This window comes from Anopheles gambiae, chromosome 3, assembly GCF_943734735.2.
Source record: "Anopheles gambiae chromosome 3, idAnoGambNW_F1_1, whole genome shotgun sequence".
Taxonomy (NCBI): domain Eukaryota; kingdom Metazoa; phylum Arthropoda; class Insecta; order Diptera; family Culicidae; genus Anopheles; species Anopheles gambiae.
The window spans coordinates 68,711,109-68,728,050 of record NC_064602.1 but is presented as its reverse complement, the minus strand read 5'-3'; the positions used below and the strand labels follow the sequence as shown (position 1 = coordinate 68,728,050).

Below are 16,942 nucleotides of genomic sequence, written 5' to 3'. Positions count from 1 at the left end.
ATGGACGGACGCACGATGACTTCAAGATTCCACCAGATGGAAGAAGCGAGCTTCGGAAGCTTTTGCTCGCTAGCTAACCGAAGGGAGTATCTCCTTGCCATCTTGTTGTTTCCACTCGTGAAGATTAGTGAAACTGAAGATTTTTTTAGCAAAATAGCGCAAAATAAATGCGCTGAGCTCTAACTGCTTTGGCTTCTATTCTATTCTTCTTCTTAGTCTTACCCCCTTGCCACTAGCACCAGGAACCTTCCATGCCATGTCGATAATCAACCGTGCGACGTACCGAAAGCGACAACAAGATGCTCTCGTTCGTAATAGTTGCCATTATGATGATTATAATTAGTGCTATAATTATTACGATTACCAGCCGGCGGTTACCCTGTACCGTTCAACTGGCGACAGTTTTGTGTGCCCAATGCGCCCTACCCGCACACTGTGTGCCATTGTCTTTTATGGTACCTAATTATGCGCAGCAAAAGTTGTGTCCTTAAGGAAAATCGCTCCCATCGGGCAAGTTTCAGCGAGAGCTATTTGCCCCATTCGGCAGGGAGGAGTTGACGCTCAGTCGCCGGTACCCACTCATTATCCGACACAGCCCGCCACAAGTGTGCGTGTGTGCACCGAATATCAATTGTCCGCACCGTCCATCCATGTAAGCGGAGGGTGTTAAGCTTTTAGCAAATAAATGGACTATTACTTTCGAATCGCAGGAGAATTCCTGACCGCCCTTAAGGCGCCCCGAGAACATTGCGCTAAAAGTGCTCCATCGAAATTTGATTGCACCCGCCATCTGCGGGCGCAATGAAAACGATTGGTACGTGAAGGGGGAAAAAAGGAAACTTTTGCGATTCCTTCAGGCGCAGATTGTCACGGTATGACATCATCGGGCCTGATCGGATGCCAAGGCGATCGCACGAACGCTCGCGGAGAAGCTAAAGCTCTAGCAACCGGCTTCCTTCTCAAGGCGCTGGGAAAAGATCGGAGGAAGGTGAAACAAATTTAAAAGAAACATAAACACACATACGCACACACACAGACAACCGCATCCATATTATCGCAGCGGGTTTTTGGCGGAGTAAAATTACGAAACACCGAAAACCTGTTACCCGTAATCAGCGGTGGCAGCAGCGGCAGCAACCAAAAAAAGTTGCCGCCCCTGGTGGGACCCGGTTTGCCCAGTCCTAATGGCGTCGGGCCAGTCGGGCCGGGTTGTTTTGAATCATCGGCGGATTAAAAGGCGGTGATCTACTGCGCGGATGATCGGTGCTCATCCGGTCGAAATCCGATTATCGTAACCGAATAATGTGTGTGTTTGTGTGCAAACATTGCAACGGAATTGTTGGCACAAGGAAATGGGATATTACCGGCATACGGAATTGTAAACAAGGGAGCAGTTAAGGAGGACAATAATGTTTGGAAATGAGATGAAGGTAATTTCGTAAGGCATTGATTGGATTAAGGGTATGATATAATATTATGGTTTATTTTGTTTGCTCTGAAACACAGTGTAAATGCTTTAGGGCTGTCTTCGGAAACGCCCATGCCTTGACCAGCTGAGATAATATGTTATGTTTTGCATTTTATTATCATTAAATTTTAATTATTTATTTCATTCAGTTATACTCTTATCATATACTAAGCTATGTATTGTTTAACAAGCCTTAACTATATTAGCCTTAACAAGCCTTATTACTATCATTGATAATAATAAGCATTGAGTGAGCAAAATATATAAAACCAAGAAGTAACTAAAAAAAGTTAAAAAGAAGAGTGTCTTCCATTGCCATACTGATTAAATAGAAAATAAATTGGAAATTTTAAAAATTCATTCTTTAATGAATTAATACAGAAAAAATTACCATGGTATTTTTGTTAATCTCATCAATTGATACATTAATTAATGTGGATGTGTTTAATGTTAAACATGCTTTAACCGTAATTATACTTAAACAATATTTTAAATTGCTTCCTAATAAAATTCTCTTGAGGATCATTTAATCACATTTTAAGTGATCTTACATGAAGGAAAACAAAACCGACCAAAAAAATATTAAAATAACGATTTCATTTAGTTCCAAAATCAACCCCGAATCTGCTAAGCTTCCTTCCAAGTATAGTGCACCCTTAAAACCGCAATGTCCAAAATTCCTCACAGAACTTGGTTAGGTCAAAAAGACATTCAACCGGCACTAAAACCACTCGCTTGTGGATGATCATCATCATCGCACTCCCAAAAACCATCTTAGAAGAGCTCAAAAGAGAAGATAAACAAAAAACCACACAGACACACCAATCGCTTTGATTTATGATCGATGCACGGGGCAAGAAAAATGTTCACACGAACCTGAAGCCAGCGATTTAGCCCGCTGGCCTTCCCGATGTTCGGTTCAATATTTGCGCTAGCTGCTCGCGTACATCTCGGCAATTAGACTCGTAATAGGGTTTGACATTTCACATCAATTTTCACACTTTTCAAGCCCCGCTCCTTTCTTTGTGTTCCCTTTAATTCACTTTGACGTTGAGAAATTACCCACCAACGAACATCCAAGACAAATTGTGGTCTGTGTTCATAAAAACTAAAACCACATTGCACATACGCAATAATCGTTTAGTGTCTCAACAGGTAATGAGTAAGTGCGCGCAGTCCCGAGTGCAGGTGCTAAACATGTGCATTTGCCTTATTTTTCAAACAAACCCACCTTGCCTTCGCATCCCAACATTCCATTGCATCAAACAACCTTCCCTGCCAAAGCCGACAAAAGGGTTAAAGACGTTAACGGAAATCGAAAGTACGCCCGTTTGTTTTGGTGCGCTGATGGTGCGCATCGATCAGAGCCGCATTTCGTAACAGCTACTACTACTACCCCATACACGACCAGGGCCTGCCATTATCATCATACTCATCTGTCATTATTTCACTCGGTTGTTGGATTTTGTAGCCTCGAAGCACTACAGCTACTACTTACTTGTCAGTTCAATTTCGTTTTGGATGGCCCGAAGATGGGTAATGAAGGCAAGCCGGCAGCCCTAACGGTAGTTCCGGCTGATGATGGGTTGATGATGCATATGAGCGTGGAAAAGGTTTGGTGGAAAAGGTATTGAAATTTGTCTAGTTAATAATCCAAATTATAAAAACGAAGCATGGGCAGCGTTAGGCCATGATGTAATGTTAGAGTTTAAGAAATTATGTTGATTGTTATTAATGCAGTAGCACGAAATGCATTGTTGGAAATGGTTTAGTTTGATAGTGTTTGCGTTCTATTTAAATTTAATTTCAGAAGTGCTTCTTTCCACAAATTTATGTAACTGAAACATCAACTCATTAGTACTACCAAAGCACTCCTCAAATCCGATGCTCCAAAATCCTCGTCCTGGTACAGAACAATCCCCGCCCGAAGCAAACTTGAGCTGCCAATGAGAACGTTTTGAATGTTTTGAAAGCACTTTCTCTACCTACAGCACTGCTGCTGTAGATTTTCGCTGCTCGCATCACCATCATCATGATTCCTGGTATCGAAGGCATCAAAACTCTATCCTCCGACGAAATCGGCCGGCCTCTAGGGAGTAAGGTAGCCCGCGCCCGGGTAAACGTTGGCTCAACATCATCAACTTCATCATAATAATAATAATAACGGTAGAAGTGGTTCATAACTAGTCACTCAACTCATGAGCCCCCGTGTGAGGCCTCCCCCGCTCCCTGCCTGTCGTGTGCGTACTCATCAAGTGCACCTTAAACACGGCCGGACAGTCCTGACGAGCCGGAGCGGCTGAGCTGCAAGCAAAATATTTAACGATAACTTCAGCCATCAGCCGGGCCTGATCGTTCGCCATCATGATTTCGGCATTGATCGAGCACCATTAGCGCAGCTAATAGGTTGCGGGCTGGAAAGGGGTTAAGTTTGCAAATGGACGGGTTGGACTAAAGAGAGGGACAGAAGAAGCAAAAAATAAACTCCAGGACGTCGTTCGGTAGTGTACCAGCCGGCTTTAGAAGGCCCTGCCGCTCATTAGGGTCACCGAAAGCGGCTGTAATTCGGCTGACCTGGAGAGCCACCGGTGTTCGCGAGGGGAAACTTTACTTTAATCGCTTTAACAACACCATCCAGCCAGCCCAGTCAGCGAGCAACCTGTGGTTGGCTGTTTGCTTCTGCATAATGTTCACCCAAACAAAACGCCTGAACAAGCGTTGTGATGGGATGAGCAAAGTGGTTTTGGGGAGGAAATAAAAAAAGGCAGCGGGAATCTCTTTGTTCCTTAAGAAGTTGAGAAGGGACGAAGCGCGTGTCCTTTTTTCTTTTCACGTCAAACGGTGGATTTAAAATAATTTATTAACGCCACTGCTTGTTAGCAAACCGCTTACAGATGTGCTTTTGCTTTGGCATGTACTTACCAAGCGCACCCAACGCAGAAACATTGGCAAAGCCCTCCCATGTTGTGCCTTTTTTGTACTCGCTGGGAGGCTGCCACTTGTCTCCGTCTCCGTGTACCGGAGACCAATTTGTGCATCTCTAATAGGCTTAAATTAATTGCCAAAGATAATTCTGCCAGCCTTTTGTGTGAACCGTACCTAATGCCTTACCTTACCGGAAATGAGACATGACATTTGCGGAGAAATTATATACTTTATATAATCCCCGGACCGCATCACGATCACGTGCGCACATGGAGACTCCCTTTTTTGTTGTTGCTGCTGCTGCACCCAGATCCCTTTGCCCCTTTGTGCCTTCGCTTTGGGCGAGCAGAGAAAGCAGAACCGGCCACTGAACCGGAAAGAAAATTATAGATCACGACACATCGCACAACATGTGGTGAGACCAAGCGGGCGGCATAAAAACCCCACGTGGATTACTGCTTTTTGACTTGCGCGGTTGATTTGCGGCGTTTGTTTGGGTGGGTTTGCCGTCTAATATGCAACGTAGATACATTGCGTTTTCCATAAAATTTAGACAAAAACAGTCTCTTCTCTAATGCATATTCGTGTTCTCCTATCCAAATGTTAGTGCTATTCTCCTCTATGAGCACCACTCAATTCAATTAGCAAACGGCATTTCGTATATATTTCATCGAAACCGGACTAACCAGCCAGCCAAGATGGAATTTAAAAGTCGAGAGTTTGTACCACTTTGCCTGGTAAGCTATTGGCCGCGTGAATGGTTTTACGAGCTGCACTTGACGAGCTGTTGCCGCTTTGTATGATATTTATGGTGCTGTAGGTGCTGTGAGCGTTTCTGACTTCAAAGCTTTCAGCAGTAATGTACCAGTAATGTGGTTGTGCTAATAAGTGAGACTCTTACTTCTTAATGTGAGCTTTATTTCAATCGAAAGAGAAATTCACTTAGAGCAAAGTCTAAATCGGTAAAGTCTGACCTGTTATATTCAGGTGGCAGCTTTAGGAAATCGAATCCTAAATCGGATGAACGTAAAGGTCTGGCTCGAAAGAGAAGGATTAGTACATATGTTTTTGTAAAGACGTATAAATCCAATGCAACTGTCTAATTCAGTGACATTGATCTCCTTTTTCTTTTATTTTAAAATTGAAAAACAAACATTTAAATTAATTGTAACGAACGTATTTGTGTTGCACATATAATAAATTGAACATTAGATGCAATATATGAAGTTATGCCTAAAATTCAGCAAGATTTTTTTTTTATAATTTCAGATCTGTTACAATTTCATTAATAATAAACAAAATCCTGACCATAAGACTGTTTAGTTGATTCAATCAAGTTTAGTTGAAAGAATCAGCTTTCAACAATTTTTTATCGAAACTATGATTTTAAGATTTGAATTTTTAAAGGTGCAAGAATAGAATCACATACGTACTGAATTAACATGAGGAACTAAACAAGATTAAACCATACAAAAAACTTCAAAACGATAAGACAAGCTCTTAAAGACTCCATTAACATTCTACGCAAAAATAATAATAAACAGCTTCACCAGATGACTGTAACATTAATTTAAAACACGTTTCAACATGAGATTGCATCTAAAATGGTAAAATTTGATTTATTTATGCCATTTTGTTCCTCACCACTCGCCGGACAGCGAGCGGGGTATGTCACGCCACCACGCGCAACTTCAAACGAATGCAAACAAACGAAGGATGGATGATCCATTAAAATTAAAATTGCTTATTTACCTGTTTCACGAGCCAGCGTCATCGCCTTGGAACGAAACGTTATAACAGGAAGTTATAAGTCTTATAAGTTAAATAAAGCAGCATGTTTGACAAACTTTAGTTAAAAAAATATCATAAATCGATTTGAGAGTCTCGTCTCGAATCAAAATAACTTCCCTGTATAACTAGCATCCCTTCAAATCCTCACGATGTGGCCATGAGATGCTTCCCCCTTTACATGCCCCCCAGAGGTGACAAAATTATCACCCCCAAATCAAAGGCTTTTCCGAAACTGTGGCTGCGTGTGCCGTCACCGGGCGGTGTCGCACACTAAACAATAAAGCATTCAAAGCACCCGAACCGTAAAACAATTCGCAAGACGCAACCGTTTGTGGCGGTGTTTGTTGAGGCGCTATTCTGCGTGACTTTGAACGCGGAACATAACAAAGTAGGCGCCGCGTAAAGCGGTTTATGTTATGACGTGCATGTTTATTTTTTTGCGCTCGCAAAGTAGACTTAAATCGAATGGGAAATTGACGTAACGTGACACATCTGCAGCAAAGTTTCCAAGGTGCCAAAGCACCACAAGCGGTTGAGTTTCTTTTCTTTTTTTTTGCTTGATCCAGCCGAGAAATCAAAAGGCGCACACGATTGTTCATAATTTCGATCCAGCTCGTTAGGTTTTTCCTTCGCGCTCAAGGCTCTCGGAGTGGAAAAGCTCTGGTATGTGTGTGTGTGCGCGCGAAATTATACGCGGAGCGGATGTAGCATCTTCCGGGGCGTTGTAGCACCGGCTTCACAGTTCGCTGGGCGTGAGCTGTGATGCGATCACACTTCGTAGCATGCGTAGCCAAACCGCTCTGTGGGGGGCCATGCCGGTTAACGTATCGCACCCCGAGCCAGGTGTCCTTCGGAGGCTATTAATTCCTTTTCACTATCCGTTAGACGGGGGCAGTCATACTAATCAGTGGCCATTTTCTCTCGCTCTTTGTTTGCAGATTTCCTACCCGATGGCCCCGCAGACCGATCCGATTAGAGTGATTTTATCGCCCACGGGGCCACATCCCGCTAGACGGTAGAAGACGGAACGGAACGGAAAGCAACTTCGACAGTAAAAACACTCACAGCCGCGTTCGAAATATGCGCTTGTTTAAGGCGAAAAAGCTACTCGAAGGACCGCAAGTGCTGGCACGCGGTAGTAGTGCATCACCTTCAGCGCCGGCCCTTTCGCCGATCGAGCCTGTCAACGCGTCCGCCTATAATGACATTCTCGTACTACCCGTTTCGGCAGCCCCAGCGAACTCGAAATTTGACTCCGAGCTCCCTTCGCTGCTGAGCGAGGTGGTCGAGGTGATCAGTGGCTGCAACAGTCCTGCAACCAGTGTCGCCGATACACCCGCGCCGGATGCACCGGGCAGTGGGCAGCTCGATACGCCCGACTGCAATCAAACGCTCCCACCGGCCGACCCGATGGCTCCCGTAGCGAGCATGGCGACCGATAACGTTTGCAGTATTAATAACGCCTCATCAGCGGAGTCACCGCACGTACGCAATCAAGGTGTCGAGGCGAGGCTGATGCGGGATCAGCGGCGGCCAAGGACGCCCTCACCAACTGGCACCGGTCAGCACGGTCAACCGACGGCAACGATCGGCCGGAATGGTATCGGTAAGTACATACGGCACAACTTGCTGAAGGCTAAGAGTTTTGTTGCTGTTTTGTAAACATCCCTTCCCTCCCTGTTGCTCCCTGCTCACTAACCTGTGCCTTATCCCTGTTGTCTTAGTAATTTGATTTTAAAATAGACTCACACAACCAAAACTGTTCCCAAACCCGTACGTGAAAGATGGCATTGGAAGGTCCATATGTATACCGTCTCTGTAGATGATCTGGAAGGCAGATGCGAGACATACCAATTAAATCTCTTCGGGCATGACGTTTGGAAGTTCCCAGTTATAGACATTGTGTTCTTTCAATCGTGAAAGACCAAATCGAAAGAAATTCATTCTAGGCTATATTGCAGAAAGATTACATTTAGTACACGTGCCGCATTGACAAATATCTTCATAATATTTGTGTTCTACTCGCTGCCTAATCTTTATCTTTGTTTCCTGTATTAAAGATGGGTATCAAACTTGGCCTAGTGAAGGTTGGATTCAACTATACACGAATAGTTTGTATGACTCGTTTGCCATTAAACTCAAATAGTCTTCGTGCCGACATACTCATAGTAAATTGAATCACAAATAAATAGATCGCCATGCAGGATTTGATTAATGGTAAAAATCTCAAAAGAGGATACTAAAATATTCTAATTCTCATAATCACTTCTCAACGTTGGAGAATTACGTTTATTTTGACACGTTTTAAACAAGTTTCATTGTGAGTACATTTCACAATATTGGTATTTATATGGATCCTGAGGTCTTCTTCTTCGAGCATCTCACGCGGACATGCCGGTCTATACAGGCTTTCGAGATTTGATTCAGCACCCCGCAGCCGAGTAATCAATCCTTGTTACGGAGGGACGGTCCATTCTAGGCTTGAACCCATGACGGGCACATTATTGAGTGGTTCGAGTTGACGACTGTACCATGGGACCGTCCCAAAAGTCTTAATTAGGTTATGTTTGTATTAAATCTGTATTTATTGTGAAAAAACTTTCGGCAAACTAAAGATGCTCTTTTAAGTGCTTCTTAAAGATTTCGGACATTAAAGTCAATACAGTATCTCACACATACCATAACGTCAAAACCTGCACATGCAAGTGTAAAAAACCACGTCAATTCAAAACAAAAATTACACGTCATAAATTAGGTTTGTTTCATTGCTGATATAATAATAATAATACATAATTACATTGTGACCTATCGACATGGCAGCCGAACCCGACAAACCCAGAGAATGACTTCATTTCAACGATGAAATATGAATGAATGGGGAACAAATTATAGTTGAATAGATTTTATTTCAACGATCATCAGGACAAAAGAACCAACGCAACGCAGGACTGCATTCTAGGAACATTTAATATATAATTAGTCCGACTCATAACCTCGTACTCATAAAGTACCAGGAAAAATCCTTTTCGCTTCGATACCATGTACGCACTATTTTGCAGGCAATTACTGTGCTCAATAATATAATAAGCGTTTTATATGCATCCGAGGATCCTCCTTGATTGTTACTGGAAAACCAATCAAAACGCAACAACACACTCCACCAAGTGGCTCCAGCTTAATTTGCTAAAAAATGTACAAACCAATGCGGTTTGAATGCAGCAACCGGCCCTTCGTGTGTGTGTTCGAGTGAAGACAGATACCAATCGTGGCAGGGATTAATTAACAGCAACACGATTCGATAGATTGAGTCCAATCAATGTCCTAATAATGTTCACGGGCATTATTTTTCCAACCTTACACACACACGCACGCACACGCTCTATCTTTCTTAGATCGCTCGCAAGAAAAGCTCTCCAAGGGGCTTCTACCGACACTTTGTCTTAAGAAGCTGTCAGGGAAGAACTAACGATTAGCTGACCATGTCATGCTGGACAAAGCGCCACAGACGCAGACACACACACACACACCTAAAGATGGCGTGAGCCAACGTTAGCAAATATGTGTACAAATTAATCCGCAATCACATCCAGCACACCTCACCAAGGGGGGTGCTCGGAAGGCGGGGCAGCTCGTTCCGCTGCAGCCTGAACCCAAGGGGCGTGATCGGCGAATCTCATGTACGTTCTAATTAAGGAACGATTATACCCAAGCCCCGTCCAGCTTGAGTCGGTCTTCGGGCATGGGAAGGGAATGGCAAGCGTCCAAAGACACACCAATTATGGAAGGAAAGGCCCGACCAGAAACGGCACAGTCTCAACGCCCAACTCATCCCCATCCTCCATGGGGGGTGGTGGGGTTCCTGCTACGGTTTACGGTGGCCCCCCGGTACGGTTTCTATCGGACGCACCTGGTAGCGGTACTTTTAACGATGATGATACCAAGATCAATCTTATCATGCCCATCGGCACTCACATATAAGTTTGTGAGGGTGTGCATGTTTGTGTGTGTGTAAGCACATTATATCACGCTGTCAGAATATGATCATTCGCACGCATCCGCTTGCAATGGTATCAGTGCCAAAGCCATGGCACCATTAAGATGAGGCGAAGAGGCAAGCGTTGATTCATTCGTTCCGATAACCGTTCCGTTCGGGTGCACAATCCAAGCGGATGGGACGAACGTGTTGCATAATCGGTGGTGAGATGCTTACCGGAAGAACCGTATTGGGTTATGCGAAAGGAAGAAAATCCAATTATTTTGCGGGAAGAAATGAGCTCCCGAGAGCTTTTGGAGAGATTGGGCGGTCGGCGTTGGGGCATTGTCAAAGACTGTATAACTCACCAAAAGCGGCCTTGCTATCGGTTTTGCTCGTACGGAAAGGATGTTTACTGTTTCAATCGGTCCTGATGTGGTTAAGTAAAGAGGCGTTACTGGCGATCAATATGTAACAGAGGTCGATTGGATTGGGCCGACTGCGGATTGTTTATAGACACTCTGGTCAATTGCCAATTGTAATTTGTTTTGAATGTTGAATTGCTACGGGTGGTTTAATGATGTAACATTAAACGAAAGATAGCTGGATTGTCCAATCGATGCGAACACTGTTTTTGTTAATTGAATCGCTCTCAACGATCTCTATTGTTACTCCCTGATAATTTCACCTACGTTAGCGCATTTAGCAGTTGGCACAGTTTTCGCTGGAAACTTCATTTTAGTTTTAATTCTTGATTCCTATTTTTGGATTTCAAAGTTTTCAACTTGGAATCAATAATGCTTCAAGCTTTGATTCATATCAATTTAACTAATAGAAGCAATATGATAAGTTGCGTTAGTGAAATTAATGTTCCATTTTATTATAGATCTAAATCGCATTAGCATCAACAATAGTGACCTCAGCTATATTAGTATTACTCTTCCCCTTTACGTAGTTCATATATAAGTGAATGAGCAGTAAAAGAGAAACATTCGAACTGAAAACGAGCTGTGGACAGAAGTACGGCTACATCCTTCAATTATTTATCATAAAAAAGACAACGATTTTAACATAAAATTAATGGCGTACATAATTATCAGGTTTGTACACTTCACTTGAAGTCCAACTCAAATAGCTAATCCTATACTTCCTTTTGCTTTCTGTAGTTCACTCACTGTGTTTATTGCAGCTGTGGAATATGTTCATGCGGTGCGTTTGGTTTGCAATCAATTCCAAGTGTGTGTTTTGGAAGATATGCATTTCACACAAGAGGACATTTTCGTGCACCAATACATTCCAGGCAATGTACAAAGCCTAAGGTATCGTAATCTGCTGTTCGATAAAGTGAACAGTGAGTTTTTTCGGACTGTTCCCGCTCATATCACCAGTTTGCAGATTGTGCAATCGACCATACTGAAATCGATCCGTGTGCCAGAACGAACCAATCTATCTGAGCTTACTTTAACTGATTTAAACGACCTGCACAAGCTCGAGATCGATGAAAATAATACGATCACACAGCTTTTAGTGAGTGTTTCGAAGCTGGCTGCCATTCCGGAAACGATAGGAAATTTAAAGGCAGCGCTCAAGATCGCCTTCACGAATTGCCCTATCGAGGTACTGAACCTAGAGATGTTTTGCGACCTGTCCAAGCTGCGAGTACTAAATTTCAATGAAAACCGTATACATAGGCTAACCAATAGTGCAACAAAACATTGCAGGTTTTATGATACGTTGCAGACACTGTCCATATCTAAAAACTTGATGAAACAGTTCCACCTGGACCTGTTCAACCCTTTCGGCAGCCTACAGCTGCTGGAGGCTAAACACAATGCAATAATGTCGATACGCGGTAGCTTCAACTCGGTGGCATATTTAACGCTAGTTTTAACGAAAAACAAACTAAAAACGTTAGATCTATGCAGATGGAACGTACCCAACATGGTAATATTAAAATTAGACTACAATAACTTAACCACGATACCGACCTGTTTGAAAAGTCTGGTCAATGTAACAGTGCTAAACTTAGCACACAATCAAGTAACGCATGCAACCATACAAAAATTCTCACAAATGAAGCGTTTAAGAGAATTAGTACTGTCTTTCAACAACTTAACCACATTTACGCTCAACAGTTCCGAGTATCCAGCCAGTCTGGAAACTATCGAATTGGTGAGCAATAATCTTACCGAGCTTGATTTGTCCCTCGTTCCCGGTCCATCGCTCGATGTTTACGTTGCAAGAAATTGCATTTCAAGGGTTGATGTGGAACGCATCTCACCAAACGTTACCAAGCTTTTCATGTGGCTCAATCCAACCGATTGCTCGTGGCAAACGGCAGAACAGAGGAGTAATTTGGTTTGCGTTGAAAATGCATCGATTAAGCAAAGCTGCACGTAGTTATTGCATTGGTACATTTATCATCTATACAAGACTCTAGCCAGCACCAACAAAGTAATATGAAAAGGAAACCAGCAAGAACAGGAGGTAAACAAAATTTTATGTTACAATTTTTATTATCCTATGGATATGTAAACATTTTTCCAAACACGCTGTGAAAGAATCAAAATGAAATTCCGGAGACTCTCGATATACGACTGCATTCAGAACGGAGAAAATGTACCGGAGCATGATTAATTAGTCATGTCCGCCGAATATCTGTTAATACAACGTTGATAAACACAAGTGGAACGACGAATAAAGTGTATAAAGTGTACGTTAACTAACCTATTTTTCGAAATGCATTTATTTTATTACATCATACGTTCACAAGATACATGCATTGCATGTTTTAGTTTCCAGGAATCATGAATCATGAATGTGAGTGAATTACTATCGATTTAAATCGCATTAACTCCAACAACAATGATTTAATTTGTATTAGTAAAACTGTTTCCCTTTGCGTATATTACTTACAAATTTACGAGCAGTTAACGAGAAGCATTTCAGTTCACAAACTCACAGTCTTCCTTAGTGTGCAGTTGGCAGAAGTAAAGCAGTATTTTTCGTTTGTGTTACTTTTAAACAAAAACAACGACACATTTACTATGGAACTGACAGTGCACAAAATGATCAGGTTTGAAAAGTTTATCAAATGTCACACATCCAGTAGTAAATCCTCTACTCCCTGCTGCTTTTATAGTCTACTCGTCGCTTGTTTTGTTGCTGTGGAATATGTTTATGCAGTGCGTTTGGTTTGCAGTCAATTCCAAGAGTGTTTAATAGAAGATATGTACTTTACGCAGGACGTTTTCATGCACCAATACATTCCAGGCCATGCACAAAGCCTAAGATATCGTAATCTGGTGGTCGCTAAGGTGGATAGTGAGTTCTTTCGAACCGTTCCCGCTCATATCACCATCTTGCACATTTCGCAATCGTTTATACTGAAATCAATCAGTGTGCCGGGACGAACCAATCTATCTGAGTTAATTTTAAGCGATTTGAATGAACTGCATAAACTTGAGATCGATGAGACTAACACGATCACTGAGCTGTCAGTGACTGTTTCCAAGTTGGCCACCATTCCACAATCGATAGGCAATTTAAAGGCAGCGCACAAAATCACCTTCACGAATTGCCCTATCGAGGTACTGAACCTAGAGATGTTTTGTGATCTATCCAAGCTGCGAGTACTAAATTTCAATGAAAACCGTATACATAAGCTATTGAACAGTGCTACAAAACGTTGCACTCTGTATAATTCGTTGCAAATGTTCTCCATATCTAGGAACTTAATTAAACAATTTCACCTGGACCTGTTCAACCCTTTCGGCAGCCTGCAACAGCTAGATGTCATACACAATGGAATGGTTTCGTTGCGAGACGGATTCAACTCAGTGGCATACTTGAGTTTAGCTTTAACGAAAAACAAACTAAAAACGTTAGATCTATGCAAATGGAACGTACCCAACATGATAATATTAAAGTTAGACTACAATAACTTAACCACGATACCGACCTGTTTGGAAAGTCTAGTCAATGTAACTGTGCTAAACTTAGCACACAATCAAGTAACGCATGCAACCATACAAAACTTTGCACAAATGAAGCGTTTAAGAGAATTAGTACTATCGTCCAACAACTTAGCCACATTTACGCTCAACAGTTCCGAGTATCCAGCCAGTCTGGAAGCTCTCCAATTGGAGAGCAATTATCTTACCGAGCTTGATTTGTCCCTCGTTCCCGGACCATTGCTCCAGGTTTACGTTAAAGAAAATTGCATTTCAAGAGTTGATATGGAACGCATCTCACCAAACGTTACCAAGCTTTTCATGTGGCCCAATCCAACCGATTGCTCTTGGCAAACGGTGGAACAGAGGAATAATTTGACTTGCGTTGAAAATGCATCGATTAAGCAAAGGTGCACATAGTTGTTTCATTACTATATTTATATATTTGTTTAGAATGATTTGGCACGATGGCTATACAATCAATAACTTACAGCTTATTTGCTTCAATATTGTTCCTAAAGCTAACCAAACGCTACATCGATCTGTTCTTATTATTAAAAGAATAGCCAAAAACTTATTGATCTTGCAACATCTGGAAAACTAGACTCTAGCGAACACCAACAAAGTAATATGAAAAGGTAACAAACAAGGAAGGGAGTTTTAAAAAAATGATATTATTTTAATAATCATATCGATAAAAACATGTAACCATATCTTCAAAAATGCTGTGTAAAAAATTGAAATGAAATTCAGGAGACTTTCGATGTACGACTGCATTCAGGAAGTTCAAATATGAAATCGAAATATGATGAAATTGAAAACAAGATGAAATGTGTAATATCCGTCAGTACATCGTTGCTAACTACAAGTAAAGAACTTAAATGTAACCTGCAAAAATGAAAATACTACTTCAGGACAATACAATATATGTCAAATTATTTGGATATTCAATTCGGACATTGATTAACCTTACCTACTATTCATTCTTAATTGTAAACCGTTTAATAAGAATTATAAATAAAGCAAAAAAACGAATATTCATATCATTATGGTATTCACTATAATGGCTGATAACCGTATTCCGTATTATAGTGTTTTTGGAAACTTGCAATCTGTAGTAATAAATATCAAATTTAGGAATAGAGGAAAAAAAAACAAATTGCTTGAATTAAATAAATGTGACACTTTTCTATCAATTTAAATCGCATTAGCTTCAACAACAATGATTGAAGTTTTTTGGGAATTTTTTTTTATCAATTTGCGTATATTTACACATATTGCGTATATTATCCAAGAATTAACGAGCACTAAACGTAACGAGCACTGAAAGCATTTTATTTCACATACTCCCCTTCTTTCTTGATGAGCTGTTGGTAGATATAAAGCAGTACCTTTCTACCTCTTTTGTCGAAGTAAATCGATAACATATTTGCTATGGAACTTACAGTGCATACAATGATCAGGTTTAAAATCTATATTTCATGTACAAATTCAGCAGCTAATCAAAATTGTTTTCATCTTTATAGTTCACTCACTGCGTTTGTTGTAGTTGTGGAATACGTTCATGCGGTGCGTTTGGTTTGCAGTCAATTTCAAGAGTGTGATATCGAAAATATGGATTCAAAGGTGGAGGACATTTTCATGTACCGATACATTCCAGCTGATGTGCAAGGTCTCAAATATTTCAATCTACTATTCGATAAGGTGGATAGTGAGTTTTTCCAGACCATTCCCGCACATATCACCAGTTTGCACATTGGGCAATCGACCTTATTGAAATCAATCAGTATCCCAGGAGGAACCAACATTTCCGAGCTAATTTTAGCTGATAATGAAGTGAACAAACTTGTGATCGATGACAATAATACGATCGCAGAGCTTACTGTGAGTGTTTCGAAGCTGGCCGCCATTCCACAATCGATAGGCAATTTAAAAGCAGCCCTAACGATTGCCATCACAAATTGTCTTATCGAGACACTCAACATTGAGATGTTTTGTGACCTTTCCAAGCTGGAAATATTAAATTTAGAAGCAAACCGTATACGTAACATAGTTAACACTGCCCCAACACATTGCAGCTTGTATGATTCGTTGCAAACACTCTCTATATCCCAGAATATGTTGAAACAGTTCAACCTGGACCCTTTCAATCATTTAGCGAAACTGCAGCGGCTGAATGCGAAACATAATGGAATGGTATCGGTGCGGGGTGGCTTCAACTCTGGAGCACATTTGCGCTTATGTTTGTCAAAAAACCAATTAAAAGCATTAGATCTGTGCAGATGGCATGTGCCCAACATGGTGTACTTGGAGCTTGACTACAATAACTTAACCACGATACCGACCTGTCTGGAGAATCTGCCCAGTGTTACTCTGCTATCCTTATCACGTAATCAGATACAACATGTAACAATACAGAGCTTTGCCCGAATGAGCCTGTTGGAAGGACTAGATCTTTCGTACAACAACTTAACAACAATTATGCTCAACAGTTCCCAATATCCAGCCAGTTTCAAATGTATCTGGCTGATAAACGCTAATCTCACCGAGCTCAACCTATCCGTTGTTACTGTTCCATCGCTTGAGGTTGATGTTCAAACGAACTGCATTTCAAAGGTTGATTTGGAACAAATCTCACCCAACGTTACTAAACTGTACATGCGGAATAATCCATTCGATTGTTCATGGCAAACGGTGGAAGAGAGGAGTAATTTGTCTTGTGTTGAAAGTGCAGCGAATAAGGCAAGGTGTGGGCACTAAAGCGTTTAAAATCTGAATATTCTTCTTTGATGCAAATTCAATCAAGTAGAAAACTGTTTCATTTGCTGTCAT

The 16,942-nt window shown here is 41.5% G+C and overlaps 1 protein-coding gene and 1 long non-coding RNA gene across 3 annotated transcripts in view; one reads left to right on the top strand and one right to left on the bottom strand.

The window, feature by feature from the left end:
- LOC5667987 (serine-rich adhesin for platelets) overlaps positions 1 to 16,942 on the top strand; it is a 64,076-nt gene that overhangs the window by 12,005 nt on the left and 35,129 nt on the right. For both annotated transcript variants that reach the window (XM_061655705.1, XM_061655703.1), the window contains exon 2: positions 7,123 to 7,790. In XM_061655705.1, the coding sequence (XP_061511689.1) occupies positions 7,265 to 7,790 (526 nt within the window). In that variant the 5' untranslated portion in view covers positions 7,123 to 7,264. The remainder of the gene's footprint in view (positions 1 to 7,122; positions 7,791 to 16,942) is intronic.
- LOC133392981 (uncharacterized) overlaps positions 1 to 16,942 on the bottom strand; it is a 130,598-nt gene that overhangs the window by 81,318 nt on the left and 32,338 nt on the right. The window lies entirely within an intron of this gene.